General features: G+C 40.1%; 1 protein-coding gene across 3 annotated transcripts in view; it reads right to left on the minus strand.

The window, feature by feature from the left end:
* The window catches only part of ME1 (malic enzyme 1), a 219,431-nt gene that overhangs the window by 157,624 nt on the left and 40,179 nt on the right, over positions 1-21,628 (minus strand). For all 3 annotated transcript variants that reach the window (XM_061623239.1, XM_061623241.1, XM_061623240.1), the window contains one exon: positions 19,232-19,381. In XM_061623239.1, coding sequence (XP_061479223.1) covers positions 19,232-19,381 — 150 coding nt within the window. The remainder of the gene's footprint in view (positions 1-19,231; positions 19,382-21,628) is intronic.

The following is a 21,628-nucleotide window of genomic DNA, read 5'->3' on the forward strand; positions in this document are numbered from 1 at the left end:
CACCTATAGAACTCAGGGCTGATTTATACATTACCAGGAAGGCAATACTGCTGTGAGAAGCAACAAAATAATCTGCCTGTTCCATCTGGCTCCTACATTACCACTGCAGCATATAATCAAATCATAAACAAATGGCTCCTACAATGCAATAAAAATGAACAGATCAGTCCTTTGAATCCTGAGCAATGATGGTCTACTTGACAGTAAATATGCACAGGACAGGGCTACTAGCCTGCATTTCTAAAGATATTTACTCAGAAACCTGTTCCACTGAACTCTTGAGAATAATATATATATATTTTAGAACTGAGCCAAACCAAGAATTGAAAACACCCCTGTAAAATAGTATGTTCAGATCCAATGGTCGAACTATATTTTGTCTCCAAATCAGAAATCAAAACCCATTTCAGAGTATGATTTCCAATTTTGGTTCAGCAGCAGTGGCCATTGTGGTGGAGCAGAGTGGTGGAACTGGCCTCCCATGGCAAGTTCGGGGCTGTGCAGATGCATCAGCACAGCCAATATGGTACTCCTGCCAGGGTGTCCATGCAATTCCTATCTCGCTGCTGCCCTGCCCTGCCCTGCTTCAGCACTGTTCAGGTAAGTTGTAGTGTTACTGGTGTCAGGGGGTAGGTTTGCGGCTCCTCCCCACCACACCAGCTGCTACTAGTTTAGAGGCAAGATACAGTTTGTACAAAACACAGAATGTCTGAATAATTAAGTGAGAGAAGGAACAGGAGTGGCAGGGGGAGAGTAGTATAGCGTGCATGGCCAACTCATGGTTTGTCTATTACATCTAAAACAGGGCAGTGAAATACACAAAAATGAGGGCTGTAATTGTATTGATGCTAAATTCTGCAAAAATGTTAGCATTGTTGTTAAAAGCAGATCATCCATATCTGCTGAAGATACCGATGGTGACTGAGAATGCACTTCAGAGAAATAATCAGCACCATTCAAGAGTTGGCTGACCATCTAGGAAAAAATGCATTCCAACCTGAGTGCTCAGGGCATTCCAAGATTTGATCTTCAGCGAAGCAGAAGGGGAAAAATGTATTCCAAATTGTTGCCTGATGTAAGTCAGGGTTATTTGTATTGTTACATCATTGTGAAAGTAACTCAGGATCAGAGTTTATTCAAAGACAGAAAACAAAACAAGCTACTTTGCAACTTTAAGTAAAAGCATATTTTGAAGTATAATTTAGAAATAAAATCTGAGCTTCAAGATTTAACAAGTATGATCATTTTTAGTCTAAACACTGCTATTACATGTAGCATCAGACTTGGACACTAGACGCTTTGTGCTCCACTATTTTTTACATTGCCAGTCAGTGGTATGTGACATAATTATAAGGGAGGTTTAGAACAATCAATCTCTTTCGTTTGCTCAGCAGCAGTAATAAACAAGATAGACACAGAGGCGAAGTATTTGAACCCCTAAGCGATACTGGAAACCCCAATCTGTTTCAAAATAGTAAACTTAGTATGAGGAAAAGCACAAAAATAGTGAAAAATAATAATTCCATCTTAACTGGCCAAGCCCTTCAATGCAATGCTGGACAAAGTCAGGTAATCTGTTTCCAATGGAAAGATATTAAAATATGAGCTCCCAGACACAAAGAGTAGGGTGCTTGTGGCTGGCTGGAGATGAAGGAAACCACAGGCAGACTGTGGTACAAGGGCTTCCTTGGCCCATCCAGGCTCATGCTAATACGGGAAACCATCTCTCTCTCTCTCTCTCTCTCTCTCTCTCTCTCTCTCTCTCTCTCTCTCTCTCTCTCTCACACACACACACACACACACACACACACACACACACACACACACACACACACCCTCTGATGCTTGCCTTCCTAGAAAGGAGACATGAGAGGCTGTAGGAACTAGTGCTGACAGGTCTTGGGAGTTTGGCCCAGAATACCAAGGCCTTTCGGTGCTACAGAGGCTCACTGGAAATCTTCCAAGCTGCTGAGGACCTGAGGCAATCCTGGATTGAGGGTCTGAGAATGTGTTGACAGCTGAATCCAGGACTCTATGTACTGCTGAGGACTTGAGTGGATAATCTTGGAAGTTAGGGACAGTACCAGAAAGCTGAACAGGGAGAGCTGAAACACCCTACAGGCAAATGAGAATAGTGGGATGGAAAAGCATATAAATGACCCAAGAACAGCATCCTGTTGAATTGGCTCTCCCTCCTGTATAATGGTACAAGCTGCAGCAATCATATAAGGAAAGAAATTACCCGAGACTAAAAAAGGATGGAGGCTCTCTGGCCTCTGCCACTAATGGCAAGAGGAACAAGGGCTGCTGGGTGGCTTTGTAAAATTGTAAAATGGCCTTGGAGATCATTTGAGTGAAAGGCACAGTATAAATCTTCCAAATAAATAATAAAATAATAAAACTTCACCCTATGGAAGGAAAGAAATTATATGAAAAAAGTAAGTTATATTCTGTCATAATGACAATTTATGCAAGCATGCATAATAAAAAAAATACTAGAACACATGAAAAATTAATCTGAATTGCAAATCTCAGATTATGAAACACATTTAACTTGAATTGCCTTGATTAGCCTCCAGTAATTTCAATTGAAATACTTGCAATGCTAGAAGCTAAAACACATGTAGAACTGTCTGGTTTGCTCAAAGTTCACTCCCTCTCAAATGGAATCCAATTCTATTGAATTAGACAGGCATCACAAATACTATTAATGCCAGCAGCAGCATATCCCATTGCAAGAGAAGGACACATTACACTGTATATTTATGTAAGAAACCAAAACACAGTTTAGGAGAAAAGCACCTAGTGCAACTGTAGTATTTTTATACTTCCTTTTGACCACAAGGTCTCCAAGGTGGCTTACACATCAAGGCATTAAACCCAATAATGAACTAGTCTTATTTTAAGTATATTCATTGATTTAAATAACTTACTAAAATATATTTCATTATTTTATGGCACTTTCATTGTTGCTGGTGCCCAGAAAGATGCAAGCATAGCCAACCACCTTAGCTCCACCTGCTGCCTCCGCTACTTGTTCTAGCCCAGCCTGACAGAAGAGAGGGGCAGGCTAAGGAAGAGCTTCTTCCATGGATTGCCTAACAGCTGAAGTATTAATAACAGATTTGACAACAGCATGGATGGGCTAAAAAATAAAGCACTTTGTGTATTTTAAAATGTTATAAAAATCAATCAAGTATCTATTCCTAAGCTTTCTACTTGCCAGGGTTAACAGCATCATAGCCCATGACAACATATTATTACAGAGACAATACGTCAGATTGGCAGGTAAATATGTCAGGACAAAAACATTTACTTTTGTCTGCATTCACAGACAATATTCAACTGATATTTCTGTCCTATCAGTTGCCTTCATTTTGTCTTAAACTCATAGGAAAATTGGTAATCTATGCAGAATGCCATTCACCAACTATTGCTCCTTCAGAGGCATTTATAAAGCACAGTTCAGTCCTCTGGAATCACATTGAACCACGGATGAATATTCAAGAATTGAATTGTGGTCCTGCTTCCTCCACATAATGCACCTTATCCATCCAATATTTATAAGGGGAGCAGGTAGAAAAGTCTAGAAATGGCATGTTGTTGTTATGTGCCTTCAATTACGACTTATGGTGACCCTATGAATCAATGACCTCCATCTGTCGTGAACCACCCTGTTCAGATCTTGTAAGTTCAGGTCTGTGGCTTCCTTTATGGAATCAATCCATCTCTTGTTTGGCCTTCCTCTTTTTCTACTCCCTTCTGTTTTTCCCAGCATTAGGGTCTTTTCTAGTGAATCAGATCTTCTCATGATGTGTCCAAAGTACGATAACCTCAGTTTCATCATTTTAGCTTCTAGTGATAGTTCTGGTTTAATTTGTTTTAACACCCAATTATTTCTCTTTTTCGGAGTCCACAGTATGAGCAAATCTCTCCTCCAACACCACATTTCAAATGAGTTGATTTTTCTCTTATCCGCTTTTTTCTCTGTCCAACTTTCACATCCATACATAGAGATTGCGAATACCTTGGTCTGAATGATCCTGACTTTAGTGTTCAGTGAAATGGCATAAAATATTTCATTTTATTACTAATTCTCATGTTGGCTATTGCACAAAGTATATTTTAATTCTGATTTAATTAAAATATATTAGTAAGTCACTGACCTAATAGAAGACTGTCAAACCTTGCCATGGAAATTAAAGAAGAAATTGGATGAATTCCTAAGGTAACATTTGAAAGGACTAAGCATCTGGACTTTATATGGCCCAGCATCAATAAAAAATCAACCCTATTTCATTAGAAAATTCTTATACTTTTGCACTACTCCAAATAAATTTCCAAACTTTATATATAGTCTTCATTTGTGACCTACCAAAAAACATTTGGTACAAAATTGAAAAATATCAAGCTACCCATCATGTGTATCTAGATGCAACAAAATATTAGAAAACAAAAAGAGAAATAATAATAGCACTGAAATAAGAAAACTGTGGCCCTCCAAATGTAGCCGTAGTCAACATGGTCTATTGTTAGGGATGATGATAATTATAGTCCGATATCTGGAGGGCCATACGTTCTGACCCCTTTTATAGAGAACCGTCATGCAGCATTTTTGCTGGTTTGCAACACTATAACACTGCAATCCTAAGCAGCACCGCCACTTGTTCACATTAAACTGTAGTTTATTTTAAGAACAGTTTAATGTGAGATGCAAACCAGTCTTACATACTTTGATGCAATAACTTATGCAAAACATACAGACATTCTCAGATTGCCTTTTTTGGGGGGGGGGGAGGAGGAAAAGATCCAGCAGTCAGACACATTCCAGAAGTCACACCTTAAGTCAGGCTTTTCAAAATATACAATAACATCCAATTATGTTTGCCTGCTTGTGCAACAGAAATCCACTTGCACAATGGGACTTTCCAGTTCTCTAGTTTCTTTTTTTCCCCTACCAGTTCCCCATGTGACCCCAAAATCTGCTTCAGGGTCCTCAGCCCTCCAGAGCTGATAGAGGGGCAAGTGGGGGACTGCAGTAGGCCTGTTACATTAACAGACACAACTTTACATAACACTACATTGGATCTCACCCACTGGCAACTATATTTTAGGCAAGACAACATAGGTCAAGCCTAATAGACTTTATTGCACCATCCATCCAAGACTCAATCCTCCCTCACTTTTGTGTGCAGTAAGATCAGGAACATGTATCAAACATCACCACCATGTATAGAAGGTGATTTCCAAACTCGAATACGACAGAATTTGGACGAAGGGAAGGAGTATAATCCCAACAGGCCCTAATGCTGGTTTACAATCTACAGATCCACATTCAGAGCAGGAATCACTTAAAATATAAAAGTTAAGGATTATTCTAAGCTGGAATGTATTTTCTTAAAGTTTCATATCCAAATGTTTGTTTTTTTCTGGTGATGTCCAATTACAGCTCAAGATTGGGTTGTTGCAAATAGTTGAACTTGCTTTCCATATTTCGAACGGAAATGCAGTCCTAATGTTTAACCTCCTCACTTTCAAAAGTTTCCAAAGAAATGGAATAATTGGTTATGATTTCCCCTCATACTGAGCTTGCTAATAAACCCGAAACACCTGGGTGTTCCACAGACTGGACAAAGAAGTTATTTTTGGCATCCTAACTAAAAATTTCCATTGAACTTTCCCACATCTAAACTTGCAGATTAAAGGTGGGGGGAGTACCTGAAAGAGCTGCTATTTCACAGGGGATTCTCTCTTTTTAATTAAAAATCTATTTATGGCAAAGATCACCTCTTAATAAAGCAACAAGAATTGTCCCACACATTTCTTAAATTAATGAACTTGAGAAATTTCAGTTACAACGGCTAATATCATGCTTCTCACCAGATACATGGTTCAACACAGTTCCTTCTCTTCTATCCGCTGCACGCTTGAACTATGCCACAATTCTACAGCAGCAATATCATACACGTGCAACAAAAGGGGGTGCCCCATTTTTCAGTGTATATTAAAATGTTGCAATGTGGAGTGCTTCTGTAGTGTTTCAATTCAACCAGCCATGCCCTTTTCCTGAATGTGACATTCCTTTTCTCTAATTCTTCAGTTTTCAGCTTCTCCTCCCACCCCTTCCCAACAGTCAGACAGCATTCTGTGGCCACAGTGCTTGCTCAGTTCTTATTGGCCATTTTGGGGGTTTCCTCCCCTTATTTTCCCCCTAAAGATTTTTGTACTTCTGCAAACTCATGAGTTCCGTGAAGCCTGCTGATGCCCTCCCTCTTACACACAGATCGTGCCATTTTGGCTAAATAAGCAATACACTCACACTCAGTGATGAGTTCACAATTTGTATGTAGGAATCTAATACTCCTCTTGTAAGCATCCTATGATCATGATCCCTGAAACTAGCTGTGATTGGACATTGAGTCAGAAGCTGCAGGAGCCTCAGGCATGGAGTTGGGTCAGGGCTCAGAGCTGACTACTGAAGACAGGGAGACCATTGCACTCGAGGCTTTGGACAGGAATCCCCAGAGGATCCTTGCAGACCACTAGGACCTATAGAGCTAGAGTACAGACTCTCACAGTCACCTTTCCCTGAGCATGAAGAACCAGATGCCTCCCACTACACATTAACAGTCCGGTAGCACAGGGAGACAAGTGGGAGATGCATCCCACTGCACATTACCAGTCCGGTTGCACAGGGGGCACACTAGGCTATAGAACAGAGGAGGAGTGCCCATCTTCATAGAATCATAGATTCATAGAGTTGGAAGGGGCCTATAAGGCCATCGAGTCCAACCCCCTGCTCAATGCACGTATCCAAATTAAAGGATACCTCAGTTCAGGAATCCAAATTAAAGCATTCAGGCCAGAGGGTTGGCCCTGTAGGGCTCTGGAGTTCTCTATAAGGGGGTAGAGCCTGGGGGAGGTGATCCAGAGACAGAGGCTTAAAAGACCTCAGTCTGCTCCCAACTCTCATTGGAGCAACTTGCTCACTTGGAGATCTGGCAGCCCAGCTCCATTCTCTGTGGGAACTGGCACTGGACAAGAACATGACACCTATGTTCAACAGAGGACACAGCACAGTATCTCCTCTGGGGTTCTTTGGTACCGATGTCAGAAACTGGTTGTGAGGAATCACCCCAGCTATTTACATACAGAAATTCAACTAAGAGACAAATACTGTTCATTTGCTCCACAGTGTTCAGGTACACAAGATATGCGCCACTATTCATTGAACCAGTTGAGCTTGCAAAAATCATGCTGTGTAGATCATCACATTTTACTGGCATATCAAGTTCAATAAAGTCATCCCTTCACAAGAATAAGTACTGGTGTAGAAGCATGCTAAGTTTTCCTCAGTCAAAATATTGTTGCGCACCACCCCAATCTCCAAGCAGTGAGATTTCCAGGGGGCCCTGTGCTCGCCCAAGGTTTGGTTTCCTTGGAAAGAAGGTCAGCAGAGACTGTGGTGTCGTTATGAAATATGGTTTGTTTATTTACACACATTCCAAACTGAGCTTAGCCTGGAGAGGTTCCAGGCATCAGCAGACTAATATCCAGCTTTTCCATCAGGGTTACAGGAGGCACCCCAAAGCCATGGTGCAGAGAGCCAGTCTCTCTGCCTGCCTCCAGTTCCCAGCCTTTCTCAGGCGCAACTCAAAACACAAGCCTCTCCTCGGCCCTGGGAGGGTGGGAGGGTACAGTCTCCTGAAGAGTTTCAATGACAAAAGGATCTCCCTGGCCCATTCACCAGTTGATGGGCACTTGATAGACCCATTAACCCACCTGGCCACTGTGTTAGATTAACAAAAGAAACTCATCTGACCAGCGGAGCGAGTTTCTCACCTTCAGGTGCAAGTCTCCAAATCAGAGGCTGGAAGGGGACTCATATGAATTATCCATTTCAACCCCCACACTCACAACACTACCCCCTTCCCTGACAAAGGTCCGTCCCAGACCTGCAAACAAACTACAGAATAACAGCTTTTCCTACAAAGAAAAAACACATACAGGTTAGTAAGACATTGAAATCTACATCATTCAAAGCATAGTCACCAGCTGGTATAGCACAGTGGGGAGCAGAGCCTGGCTGGGAGTCCAGAGTCTATGAGTTCAAAACTCCGCTAATGTCTCCTGGGTGTCAAGGGGCAGCTAAAGATCACTCCCACAGGGAGTGGCTCAGGGGTTACGTGCCCTGCCACCTGTGGGCAAGCTGCATAGTCCAAAGGAGTCCAGTTGCCCCCCAGCTGGCAGTTGCAGACAAGGAAGGGGCTGGCTTGTGCAGCTGTGTCAAGCTGAGCAGGCCTTAGCCAGCTGGGGAGGACTAGCCTCAGAGGGAGGCAATGGTTAAACCCCCCTGAATACCACTCACGATGAAAACCCTATTCATAGGGTCGCCGGAAGTCAGGATCGACTTGAAGGCACTCAAAAATAAAAGCATAGTCATATTACAGTCATATTTCCACACAAGTACAAAAACAGTCCATCCCTTTCAGCACGTTCTCAATCAATTACTCTCTCTTTAGGCTTCCTCTTCTTTCTTAGAGCTCCCAATCACAGTTCTGCATCCAAACTGCTTACCCAGTCCTCATACTTGGCAGTGCCCAAGACAGTGAGTTCCCGACATGTTTAAGCAATATTACAGCCTCAGTACTGGAGCTCTTTTGTCCTGCCTTGTGCCACTGCAGCACAGCAGCCCTCAACCACATGCACACTTTTCCTTGCTCCCCCAAACACTTGTACACACACCCACAACCTAACAGACACAGAATGGTAAATCTTAAACATTAAAATCTTACTGCAAAAAACCTATCAGCATAATTTCTAAAAAATCATTAAACAGCTCATATCCGCACAAGCATGCAAACAGCATAACTCAACAGCATTTCAAAAGGCAATGCTAAAACCATCAGAAGAATTCCTACAGCAAATCAGTACACAGTCCCATAAGCACAACCCCCATCCCAAAACCATGCAGTTGCCCACATGGCCCTTTGTCTCGGGGCTTCATGGAGTTCCCAGTCCAAGCTGCTCCCTGATGCTGCCTGCAGGGTCTTGGGACTCATCTCCAGGAACAGATTTGTTTCCTCATCAGCACACGGCAGACTGTAGCCACTTTCCTCCCACTCTCTGCTCTGGGAAAAGTCTTTAAGCCAGTCCACTTCATCCCCTACCCCAAACTCCAAATCAAAGGCCTGCCACAAGTCCTTATCTGGAGGCATCTTCTTCAGGACTAGCCGGACTAGCCCACCCAGGTTGGCAGAAAGAAATCTTCTCTGTTCTCCCTCGCCATTTCCAGTGTGAATCATGGGCCCAAACAGAGGCAGGTAACCCTCCCAGTTTCTCTTGCCCTTAAAAGTCACAGGGTGCTGGGTGCCTCTCACTGCTGAAATTTGCTCAGGGACTGCACCCATCATAGGAGCTGCATCCCATCCTATAAGGCCATTATGGGGCACCCAAGGGGTAAAGTCACTTGAGGATTTTATCTCATCCATCTCTCCAGGCGCTGGGAGCTCCTCTTGGACTTGCACTCCCACCTCAGACTTCTCTTCCTGCACTTTTTCTTGCATAGCCATTTCTCCAGGCGCTGACAGCTCCTCTCACACACACGCCTCCAACTTTTCCTCCTGCACTTTCTCTTCCACAGCTGGCACACACAGGGCGAAGAAATCTATCAACAGCTGCTCTTCTCCAGCCTGTAGTTCCCCTTTCTCCAAGGCCCTTTCTCCCTCCTGCACTACTTCTTCAACAGCAGGTTCACCTGGAGCAGAGAACTCTATGAGCAACATCTCTTCTCCAGCCTCTACCCCACTTTCTTCCGAGGCCTCTTCCTCTTCATTTTCCAGCATGTCCTCCTTCAACTCTTGGGGCTTTACTTCCAGTTTTCTGGACTCTTCCCCCAGGCAGGCTCCTGGACAATCAAAGCTTCTTCTTCCTTCTCCGCTACTGACTGGAACTCCTCACAGTCCAAGCCCTCCTGCTACCCATCCACTTTCTGGATCTCTTTAGCCACCCCAGGCTGGGTGTTCTGCAGCTGGACTCCTACATCACTCTCGATCCCTTGTAACGGCTCATCAGGCAGGACTCTCACTTCCTCACATGGGGTCTCCTTTTTCTCTCCAAAGAAGCTTCCTAAAATCTCCTCCATTCGTTGCCAGTGCTCCCATTCCTCTTGGCGCTCTCGTTGCCTTTGCTGCCAGTCCTGGTGCCTTTGCTGCTGGCCCTCCTGGTGATATTTCTCAATCCATTCTGCTTGCTGCTGCAACATCAATTTCATCTGTTCCCGGAGGGTTGCTGTTTGTCCCTCCATTTTAACTCAGGCACACCTTGCTCCCAAGGCTTCTTCCAGGAAACTCAATCCCACCCCTGGCACCAGTGTTGTGCACCACCCCAATCTCCAAGCGGTGAGATTTCCAGGGGGCCCTGTGCTCATCCAGGGTTTGGTTTCCTTGGAAAGAAGGTCAGCAGAGACTGTGGTGTCATTATGAAATATGGTTTGTTTATTTACACACATTCCAACCTGAGCTTAGGCTGGAGGGGTTCAAGGCATCAGCAGTCCAATATCCAGCTTTTCCATCAGGGTTACAGGAGGCACCCCAAAGCCATGGTGCAGAGAGCCAGTCTCTCTGCCTGCCTCCAGTTCCCAGCCTTTCTCAGGCGCAACTCAAAACACAAGCCTCTCCTCGGCCCCAGGAGGGTGGGAGGGAACGCTCTCCTGAAGAGTTTCATGACAAAAGGATCTCCCTGGCCCATTCACCAGTTGATGGGCACCTGATAGACCCATTAACCCACCTGGCCACTGTATTAGATTAAGAAAAGAAACTCATCTGACCAGCAGAGTGAGATTCTCACCTCCAGGTGAAAGTCTCCAAATCAGAGTCTGGAAGGGAACTCGTAGGGATTATCCATCTCAACCCCCAAACTCACAACAATATCTACAGTTATGTGTAGAGTAAAGGTGATTACAGTGGCAAAGGTGTTACAGTACTCACTTCAGAAAGAAATGCTCACTCACAAGTTATTCAAATTGATCTTGCCCATCATCAAAACTTTCCCCAAAGAACTGCAGAAGAAACTCTATAGGCCTCCTTCCTCCTGACCTCTATCAGCAAGAGCTTTTAAATTACATAAATGGAGAACAGAAGCGGGACCATTTTACCGAATGGAAGCATGGAAACTTTGGGGGGGGGAGAATAGCTCAACTTGTAGGCACTTAAAAAATGTTTAGATAGTACACATGATGTAAGCTACTTATCCTTAAGTGCATGCTTCAGAGAATAAACAACCTACAACCCAGTAACTGATGGATATAGGGTTGCTACCATCTTCCATTTTATATCATAGAAATCATCACAACCAAATATGGTTGTTGGTTGTGATGATTTCTATCATATAAAATTACTGAGCTTCTATATTACATCATGTGAGCATGGACTCAGGAACAGCAAGGATAAGCACAGATGAAGTAACATTTGAAATTGACACTGACCCATAGCCTTGAATTACACATGGCCCAATTTCAGCTCATAAGGCAGACCACCTGCAAAAGCTCAATAGCCCCAAAGTGTTGTTCATCTATCTTGATCTACACTTTGCCATGCAGAATACTCTTAACATGCTGCTACACTAGTCTTTTTTCTTTTGTTTTAATACTGGTATAAGACTGGGGATAAATTACCAGAAAATATTTGTTTAAACAACAAAAAACAGGCTTATATTTCTCAAAGTTGATGAGACTGTATTTTAAGTTTGCTGCCCTTTTTCTTTCTCTCTTTTGTACTACTGAGGTTAGAAAGTGTAGTTTTCTATTACATTAGCATCAATGTATAGACACAAAGGTTACTTTGTTTGACAGGTGCATACTAACACTTTGGTGTTAATCTTCTTTAAATGAATCATGTAGAACTTTAGTTGGAACAAAAACAGTTATGTGTGGTTGTAAAATATCCAAGTTGTTCTATGAAAGCTCAAGTTCACAGTGAGAAAAAGAGCCCATGAGATTTCATGAAGGTAGTTTGTAACTAGAGAACTATTCTGTACTTTTTTAATCATGTCATTATTGACAATCAAGATGCTGAAACCTACAGCTGTGGAAATTCTATATAGTAGACCACACACAGAAAAAGAGGCAGTACATTGAATGCTGGGGGGGGGGGAGTTTGTACTGTTGAACTTACGAGTTATGAGAACTTTTAGGGCTGCTGACCTGTTGTGGTATCATGTAGTATCTACCTAGTAATTATCAGTGAGAGCATTCACATTGAAAGATGCTTTCAAAGTAAAAACAGAATTGACAAAATACAAGGACCTACAGTGGGGAGGCCCCAATCAGGTATCAACATTAAGAGTTCTCCCACAATACACAGAAAGCTGAAATGTGGTTCATAAATAGCCCAAGATACCATAAAGAAATTTTTTTTGAAAGCAAGACATTTTATACCTTTTATTCAAAACTTGGAACACAAAATCTATCTCACAATAACAGCCAGTACTCTGGCAGAGAACAAATAAAAAGTTACACATGAGGAAATGGAGGACTCTGGGATTTCTTTGTTCTCACAGCAGGCTCAGAGGATGATGCAAGGGGAAAGATGGATTTGCAGCAGTCAGGAATGCATTCATGCTTGAGGAAACCAAGCCGTGTTTGCTAGTAAACTATAGAGGCACCTTATAACGGAATACACAGAAATACACAGGCAGGGGATAAAGTTAAACATTTCAGTAGTGTACAGTCACAGCCATGCAAGTACAGACAGAGTTTGAAAGAATTCCACTGCTACTGGTCTGGATTATGCCTTCAGTCAAACACATGAGCGTATCTTAGCAACTAGAAAAATCACAATAAAAGAAGGCTGTTTCTGATCTTACATTTCATTGCTTAACATGAGAAGGGAACAGGAGAGGAAAACACACCTGGAAGTGTCCTGCCAAACTCCAATACACGGATCTTCAAAATGCAGTTATTATCAGTATATTTTACGTTAAAGGTACTTTAATTCATTGGATATTGTACAACAGTAATCATAGCCCTACTTGCAGGCTTACAATTTTTTTAAAAAGCTAATTATGGGATAATAATGTTAGAACTGTCCTATAAGCATCCTTTGCAGTGTTAAACTAAATCTATATAATAAAATATACACACTACATTGTGAACAAAACAAAGGAAATTGGCCTTCTATGATGAACATATTTGCATGTTTCATATTGAGGACCCTAGCCTTCACTGCCATTTGAGAGCATAAAATAGGCATTATATCCCAAAGCGTGAGATTCAAAGAACCTAGTGAAGTAGTAATGTTGTTGTCTGCATCTGTTGTTTTGTTCTTCAGCAGCTTTGAAGAGTTATGTTAGGAAACTATAAATTTATTTGTAAGGATGCTTAATTCAGCTAAGTGTTATGCCTAGGTATTTAAACTATTTGACAAGAACTACTGAGTACCTGTGTATGGAAGGGATCTTATGGGACATAAGAGAGGCTTGTTTTCCCTCTTCATCATGTGAAGGCACTCAGTGCACTACAGTATTTACAGGGAATGGGATGCATATGGATGTCTTCCATATTCCACCATAGGGTGGCTATGCATCTTACTTTACAGAGGACAGCCCTCCATTTGAATGGGCAGCCTGGTTTAACAATAAAGAACCATAAGTAGGGCCTTGAAGTTGCCATCAAGCTTTTTTTAAAAGATTTTTTAAAGCTTTTTAAAAAAGATGTTTTAAAAGATCTTTTGTTTTAATATATTTTAAAGTCTGTTTCTATGATGTTTTAAAGTGTTTTTAGTGCTTTTGTTTGTTTCCCTGGGCTCCTACTGAGAGGAAGGGCAGGATATAAATCTAATAAATCATCAACAACAGTTAGCACATGGACAGTAGACAGAGCAGTCACACAGGTCACTTGGTCACATTCTTCCCCAATATGGTGAGATGTACTTCTGTTTAAATTATAGTAATTATTTCTAAATGCTCCCCTATACATATAAATTAGCATGTGTGAATCTGTGTGTATGCATAATTTATGTAAATCTTTTTTGGTTATGCATTTTCTCTTATTTTAATGATGCGTATTTGCCCACTCTAATAGCAACCCCTCTGCTTGTTCAAGGAACAAGAGGCTGGAGCAGGCTTCTTATTCCTTGTAATGGCCTGTCACAGTGGTGGCATGCACACTGAGAATGAAGAAAGGAAAACAGGGCTCTGTTGCTCCTGCATGGGAAAATATTGTGTCCTACAAATGTAATAAAAAAGAGCTTCCTTAGCAGATTTAATTTCTCATTATCACAACTCATACTGCATTTCCTCCAGATCTCAGATTAACAACATCAACATTGTAAAAGTTCACTAATATGGCCTAACATTTTTTTAAGAATAGTTTAAGAAGCAGGGGAAGGTATTGTAACTAAAGCCTCATGTAACATTACACCTGCAATTAAGCTCTCTTGTCATTTGTTGGGTTTGGAAAATCCCACTCAAAACACAGTACATGCTATGTAGTTATTGAAATTGTAATTATGCATATATGAAAAAACCCTATGTTTATTACCAATTTGTGATATAATCATTTTTAAATGAAACACAGGAAAAGCAAGAATTTATCTCTGTATCGGATAAACTACCAATGCAAAGTTCTATAAAGCTTTATAGATCTACTGAGATACTAATACCAGAAATGCCACAGCAATCCTCAAGTTAGTGGCTTTCTAACCACATAATTATGTTATTCCATCATTTTTATACTATGTTCTTGAAATACTAATAAAGAAAGGAAACAGCTTATGTTTCCACTGTAGGAATATGGGGTTTCCCTGTTTCAAATTTTATTTCCTCCTTCAAGTAAGACTTTTAAGAAAAACTCAAACAACCTATTGTGCCAATTTGGTAACATCATTTTACCCTATTCTGGAGCAGTAATACTGACAGAGGGACTCCAGTCTTAATTATACTAGTGGATGGGATAGGTGGTTTAACAGGTTCATGAGAAAAAACAAAACAAGGATTAAAAAAACCCTTTTGTTAAGGGTGTGAGGCAAAAGCTGAAAACAAATTGCACCATGTCAAAAGCTCAGTGATCAGGGACATGTTGGAAATTAACCTGTATTTCAGTCGAGAACTACATGTATAGTTTCATCCACATTTTACTTCCTCTTTCAACAAGCTTTTGAAGCAGATACCTTATCCCAGTCTGCACATGTATTAGAATTGTTTTTGAGATTTTTTTAAAAATGTTTGTAGTATTTTATTACATGTTGTTTCCTGCCCTGGACTCCCTTTGGGAGGAAGGGGTACAAATATTATTGTTGTTATTTTCAATGACATGCCACACCATGATGCCATCACAACTCAATGCACAACAGTAACACTATTGTTGGATCTGCGCTGCATGCTGCCCATGATCTAAGTACAAGAGGAAAATCCCCCTCTCCAATTGCTCTGTTGCCTCTTAGAAATATACTGTCATACTCTGTCCTAGTCACCTCAGATAATGAACCTTAAGCCTAGAAGATAGGGTGGCTTAAATACTTATGTTTGCCTTAGCTCTTCTAACTCTTCCACGAACTCCCAAGGTTAAATTAGATTAGATGTCAAATATATCTAGCTGTACCATCCTTATTTATTAAAAGCAAGCAAAAGTTCAATTCATATTGGGACTGCAGCACTGGTGGTAGTAGTGGGAGTCATTTCTTTCACAGAGCACTGTTTACCTAACTTATACTCTCTCACTCCAAGCTGCTAGTTTGCCCCATTCAAGAAAACATTTAATTTTTGCCCAATAAGGCAAGCAGCATAAGGAGGTGGGGAGATTATTTACATTGGAAAAGAGTTAATCATCATGCCCAGTTTTGAAGTCCTGATCTGAATCCTCCTCTCCATCTGCTTTTTAAAGGTGCAGAAAACCAACTCATGGATCTCCATCTCATTTAGGTTAGCCCTCACTTACTAAAAATGTATCTATCTATATCTGAGCACCTGTCCCACAGCAGTCTCTTCCCTACAGCAGAAAGTACAGTCTTTTGCAATGACTGGGTCATCTCTCACTTAAGAAAAAGAATACCCAGAAGTCCTTTTCCCATTAATTCTATGGGTTTGAGTTCTATGCAAGTGAAAGACTGGGGGTTTACCCTGAAATATTTTGTCTCTATGCAAGTCAAAATAATGGTGAAGGTATTACAGAGTTCAATTACTGATCTCTTACTTCAAACTATTACAAACGTTTGCACATGAGAACAGAAAATACTTGTGTACTAGTTCCAGAGTAACTTAAAGGGAATGACCTCCCTAATCTATAAAGGTCTCTTGTCAGCTCGCTTTGGGATGGCTCTTGATTTGAAGTCACTGAAAGTAGATAATATTGGAAAACAAACAGACACCAGTATCTGGAATGGTAAATAGTGGAGACCTCCCTTCTGCACCATTTCAGCATGGTTGAAGAAATCTCTGTTGAAAGTAGTATTTAGACGGTGCTGTACTTTGAAATTACACCAAATCAATCTGACTTTTACTCCTGACTGTTGGCAGGGTTGCCACGATTGGAAAACATATTTCCATATGGGGTGGTTGTGGTAGAATTTGGACTAGGATGTTTCAGAAAATATCTGCCATAGTGGTTCAAATTGTGCCTTCGAACTCAAAAATGGCTTTGCTGTCTATCACACCACAGGAAATGAAAAGTTTGTTGTATAAAAATTTGACTTTCTTTCTGCTCGCAGTGGCTAAGTTGATAATGACACAACGCTGGAGCGCCAATATGCCCTTTACAACTGAAAACTGAAAACTGGTGGCAAAAGGTTTGACATCTAGCTCTTCTGGGGCATTTACCACATCAGATCAGGGTATCCCAAAGAAATATACCTTTGAAGGCACACGGAGACCGCCTTTTGCCAACAGTGATTAGTGTTTCCGTATCTGCCATCTGCCTTCTGGATGCGTATATTTCAGGTGTGACAACATTTGAAGGCATTTTGCCTCTTCGATGTTGTTAGGTACTATTATTAAACTTGTGTTGTACTGTGCACCTCGGGCACTTTGTTACTCAAAGCTCTTTTTTTCTTTTCCAGACACTTGTTACTGTTTTCTTTTACTTTCTTGATGTTGTTCTTGTTTGTGTGTCATTACAAAATTCAATAAAACATATTTTTTTAAAAAAGGAACAAAACAAAACTGACCAGGATGAATATGTTGGTATGTGCAGCAAATCCAATTACTTGGTAAATGATCGTAAAGGGCCACTCTGTACCAGTTTTCTTACTTCCCACAAGCACTGGACCAAAATCTAATTAAAAAAAGACAAATCTGGCTACGTGATTTGACACCTCCAGATCATAAAAGCTAACTCTGTTAACATACCTTTGCATATGCCTGTTGCCGGGGGGGGGGTAACCTAACACAATAAAGTTCCATGGCATTGTTCGTCTTATTATTAAATTTATATCCCACCCTTCCTCCCAAAAGGAACCCAGCACGGCAAACAGGTGATAAAACACTAAGAACATCTATAAAACATCTTCAAGAACATCTCAGATGGAACAGATGAAACAGGACAGTGCTTCCTCCTGCCAATAATGTAAGGGATGTTAGAAGCCTGCCACTTCCAGAAACACAGCTTTGCAGAGCTGATCTGGATCTTGGCTTTCATTTCTCTTGATCAGTGATATGGAGCAGAAAAAAGTCCCAAATCAGAACATTTTCTAGTGCTTTTCTGTGGAAAATTTCCATTTCATAAGTTCATTAGTAATAATGAATGGATACCAAATGCAAATACAATATTAGGGAAGTTTAGCAGTTTCAACTTTTTTTTTTGCTTTGTTTACTAAATACAAATGAAATAAGCATGCTAAATTAGATCATTCTCTAGGGCAAAAGAAAAGTTTCCCCAATGCACATTATACAAATTATGCTAATCTGCAAAAAAAAAATCTAATTCAAAATCTTCTGGAACACTGCTCTTGATACTTGGTCCTAGGAATCTATGGTTCTTCCTCTTCGTGACTCCTGACTCAACTATTCTCTTCCTCATTCACCTCCCCCTTCCAGGCAAAACCCGAGCTTTATTTCTGTGTCTGAGGACCCTACCCTATTAAGTCCTGACTGTTCAGTTAACCATTAAGTTTCCTGTTTTCTCCTTGTCCTAGTCAGTTCTCTTTCCCTTTTCCTTGCTCTGCCTGTTGAGTCATTTGCTCTCCAGCGCTTAGGCTGTGGTCCCATGAAGATTTCATTGTGCCCTCACCCACCCACCCAATCAAATTATTGCTATAGCAGCATTCATAACAAGAATACACATTTATCCAGGAGAAAATAATTTGGACAAGATCAAAGATGAACACTATAATATCAAAGACATCAACAGAAGAAACTTGATTCAGGTTGCCAAGCAAAGACATTAAAGTGAAAGGATGCTTTGTAGGGTTGTATCCTTCATTTTTCTAGTATTACTACAATAATGATTGTAAAACATTGCTTAGAACAAAGGCTCTAAAATGATAGTGATTCTCTGCTACAATTATGGATTCACTACTTTCTAAAAGTGATTACCAATTTATCTTTCCTATTAAGCTGAAGTCTAAATATATTGACTTGTTAGCATTTCATAATTGTGTAGCTCAAACATTTCAATTATGGAGTTTATAGCCTGTTAAAAGAGAACCAGGGGAATCACTGTAAACACTGATACCATATAAATATACTATGAGAAAACACTGATAAAATGCAAGGAAAAAAAGTTGACTACCAACACAAGTGGAAGAAAAATAAATGTGAGCTGCAGAGGCTGCCTGATGTTGCCAAGAGTAATAACAGCTTAAAGAGATTTTAAAAGTTCTATTTGAACATTTTTACAGAAAAATAAATTATGAAATATAATTCTGACATTTTTCTTCTGTAACTGTAACTGACCTTTCTGATTTACAAAGCTAATATATTTCAAATTGTTTAATGAAGGTTGGATATTTTTTCTTTCTTCTTTTTTACCTTTTATTAACATGCAATATTGCTCCTTCAGTAAGTCTAGTTCAATCAGGCAGGGTTAAAAAAAATAGCAATGATTAAAACAGTGAAGTACCAGTTTATTTCTGTAGTGCAATACAGTTTAGTTAGACTAAAAGTATACTTAATGTAGTTTGAATTATCCTAATTATTGCAGTTTTGAATTACACTCAACTATGCTGGGGGGGGGGAAGCAGAAATCTGCCAAGAAGAAGAAAGATACAATTACTTGTATGTGAAGTATAACCTTACATACCTTGGCCTCCGAAATGCTATACCATATTGTTGGCATGCCAGACCCACAGTGGGAGTATAAACAATAGGCATAAATCTTTCAATGTCAGAAGTTAGCACTTTATAGAATAGTTTTTCATTTCGATCCTGAAGGCCCATCAGCAGAATATATCTGTGAAAAATGAATTATAAAATTAGACAGTCACCCATAAATAGAATGGAAGTGAATTAAATATAAATAGGTATTTTTTTCAATTAAAGATATTTTTTATCTCAGGAAAGACGTTAAGTTCAAGGCACTTAAATATCTCCATATCGCCACCAGTCTTGAAATAAAAAAATTGAAATAAAAGTCTCAGCAAACATGACATTATGTGCTGTAACTATATTTTACTATTTTTATTATTTTATTTTAATTCCCCTTATAACTGTGATGAGAGGATGGGTAGGAATAATAAATATTCAGGAAATGGATTATAACACTAGGCTGTATGCAAATTGTAATGCAATTCTAGAATATAATAAACCAGAGTTGTCTAACCTGTGGATCTCCAAATGTTGCTATACTCCAGCTCCCATCATTCCTGACCCACTAACCACGTTGGCTGGGGATTACAGCAGCTGGAGTCCCACAACATCTGGAGGGCCACAGGTTAGCCATTATTATCATCATTTATTTATACAGTGTCATCAAATGCACATGGCACTGTACATAAAATAAAACAATACACTGTAATTTATCCATGTCTACTGCTTTTTTAAGCGTAGGAAAGTCCCTAAGGTGACTTTGGTATCTTCTGTATTTTTATTTTTACCCCCTCGCCTCTTTAAATCTGTCCAGTTTCAAACAGATTTTTTCTGAGAGGTAGGGAGACACAATTTAAAAAATTGTTCCACAGATTCCAGTGCACTCGCAAGCACATTTTAGTACTCACAATGAGGCTTCCACTTTCCTCCCCACTTGTATTACAATTCTTCATGCTGCAGGAGAAGTTACTCCTTTTTGAGCTTTGAAAGTAACTTATTAGCAATGCTTGGGGGAAATGATCAAAGGGGAAATCTCTAAAGCTCCCTTTTCATTTGTTTCATTCACTGATTCCATTTTTCTCCCACCTTTCCTCATGAGAACTCAAGGTGGAATACATAGGCTTCTCAGGTGGTCTCCATCAGACACTGATCAGACCCAAACCTGTTTATGTTCAGCAAGGATGAATATAATCCTGACCCGTTACAGATGCAGAAGCTCCTTATGCCATTCTTTGGACCCTGGCCAGATGTGTCAGATAATAAAGGTATATAGCTGCAGTGTACAATTTCAATTATAAACATTTTATCTGTCAAATGGGAAAATAAATAACATTTTACATATTCATTTTCACTAGTTATTTCCAGAACTGTTTGCCAGATGGGCATTATTTCACGGCCAAAGAATATTTTTACCTCCCCTCCCCTCCATCTCTGTCTTAGACACACTTGAAATCCAGGAGGGATTCCCTCTCTAAACTAAGCAAGTTCATAATCCTTCATTCTGAATGATATACAGTTTTGCTCGATGAACCTTTTAGAGATACAACATTTCATTTCCATAGGAAAGTGACAGGTGGATAATGTATTAAGCATAACCTAACGCAGACTATGCCAGACAGTTCAGGCACGCATGGCAGCCAGAGGACTGAAACATAGTCTTTTTCTGAACAGTTGCCATTTTCTTTTTAAATCTTCATTTTCCAAAACCAGCTGCTTTTATTTAAACCCTCAATAATCTTTCATTCTCCTATTCATTTATTTGGAGAAAATCCTGGACTGCAGATTCTGCAAAAGTGATCTTTTGGGCAAGGTATGTGGAAAAGCGGTGAAATCTTTTTAGGGAATACCCTTTAAAAATATACATGCAAAAAGCTTGGTGTGTTGTCCCATGTCTTAACTGCCATCAAACAGAAAACAAACAAACAAACAAACAAACAAAGTTAGATCCAGACTAACATTAGCACAAGACGTTTGAGAGCTGAAATTGTTGTGAAAGCGGATGAGCAAATAGTAATATAAGAGGTTGCACACAAAGTGAACATTTTATTTATTTATTTAATTAATTAATTAATTTGTATCCCACCCTTCCTCCCAGCAGGAGCCCAGGGTGGCAAACAAAGCGCTAAAAACACTTTAAAACATCATAAAAACAGATCTTAAAGTACATTAAAACAAAATAGCATTAAAAACATTAAAAAAACAACTTTAAAAAAGCATTAAAAACATTATTAAAAAACATATTAAGCAATTCTAACACAGACACAGACTGGGATAGGTCTCAACTTAAAAGTCTTGTTGAAAGAGGAAAGTCTTCAAAAGGCGCCAAAAAGATAGCAGAGATGGCGCCTGCCTAATATTCAAAGGGAAGGAATTCCACAGGGTAGGTGCTGCC

The sequence above is a fragment of the Rhineura floridana genome, chromosome 4, assembly GCF_030035675.1.
Source record: "Rhineura floridana isolate rRhiFlo1 chromosome 4, rRhiFlo1.hap2, whole genome shotgun sequence".
Taxonomy (NCBI): Eukaryota; Metazoa; Chordata; class Lepidosauria; order Squamata; family Rhineuridae; genus Rhineura; species Rhineura floridana.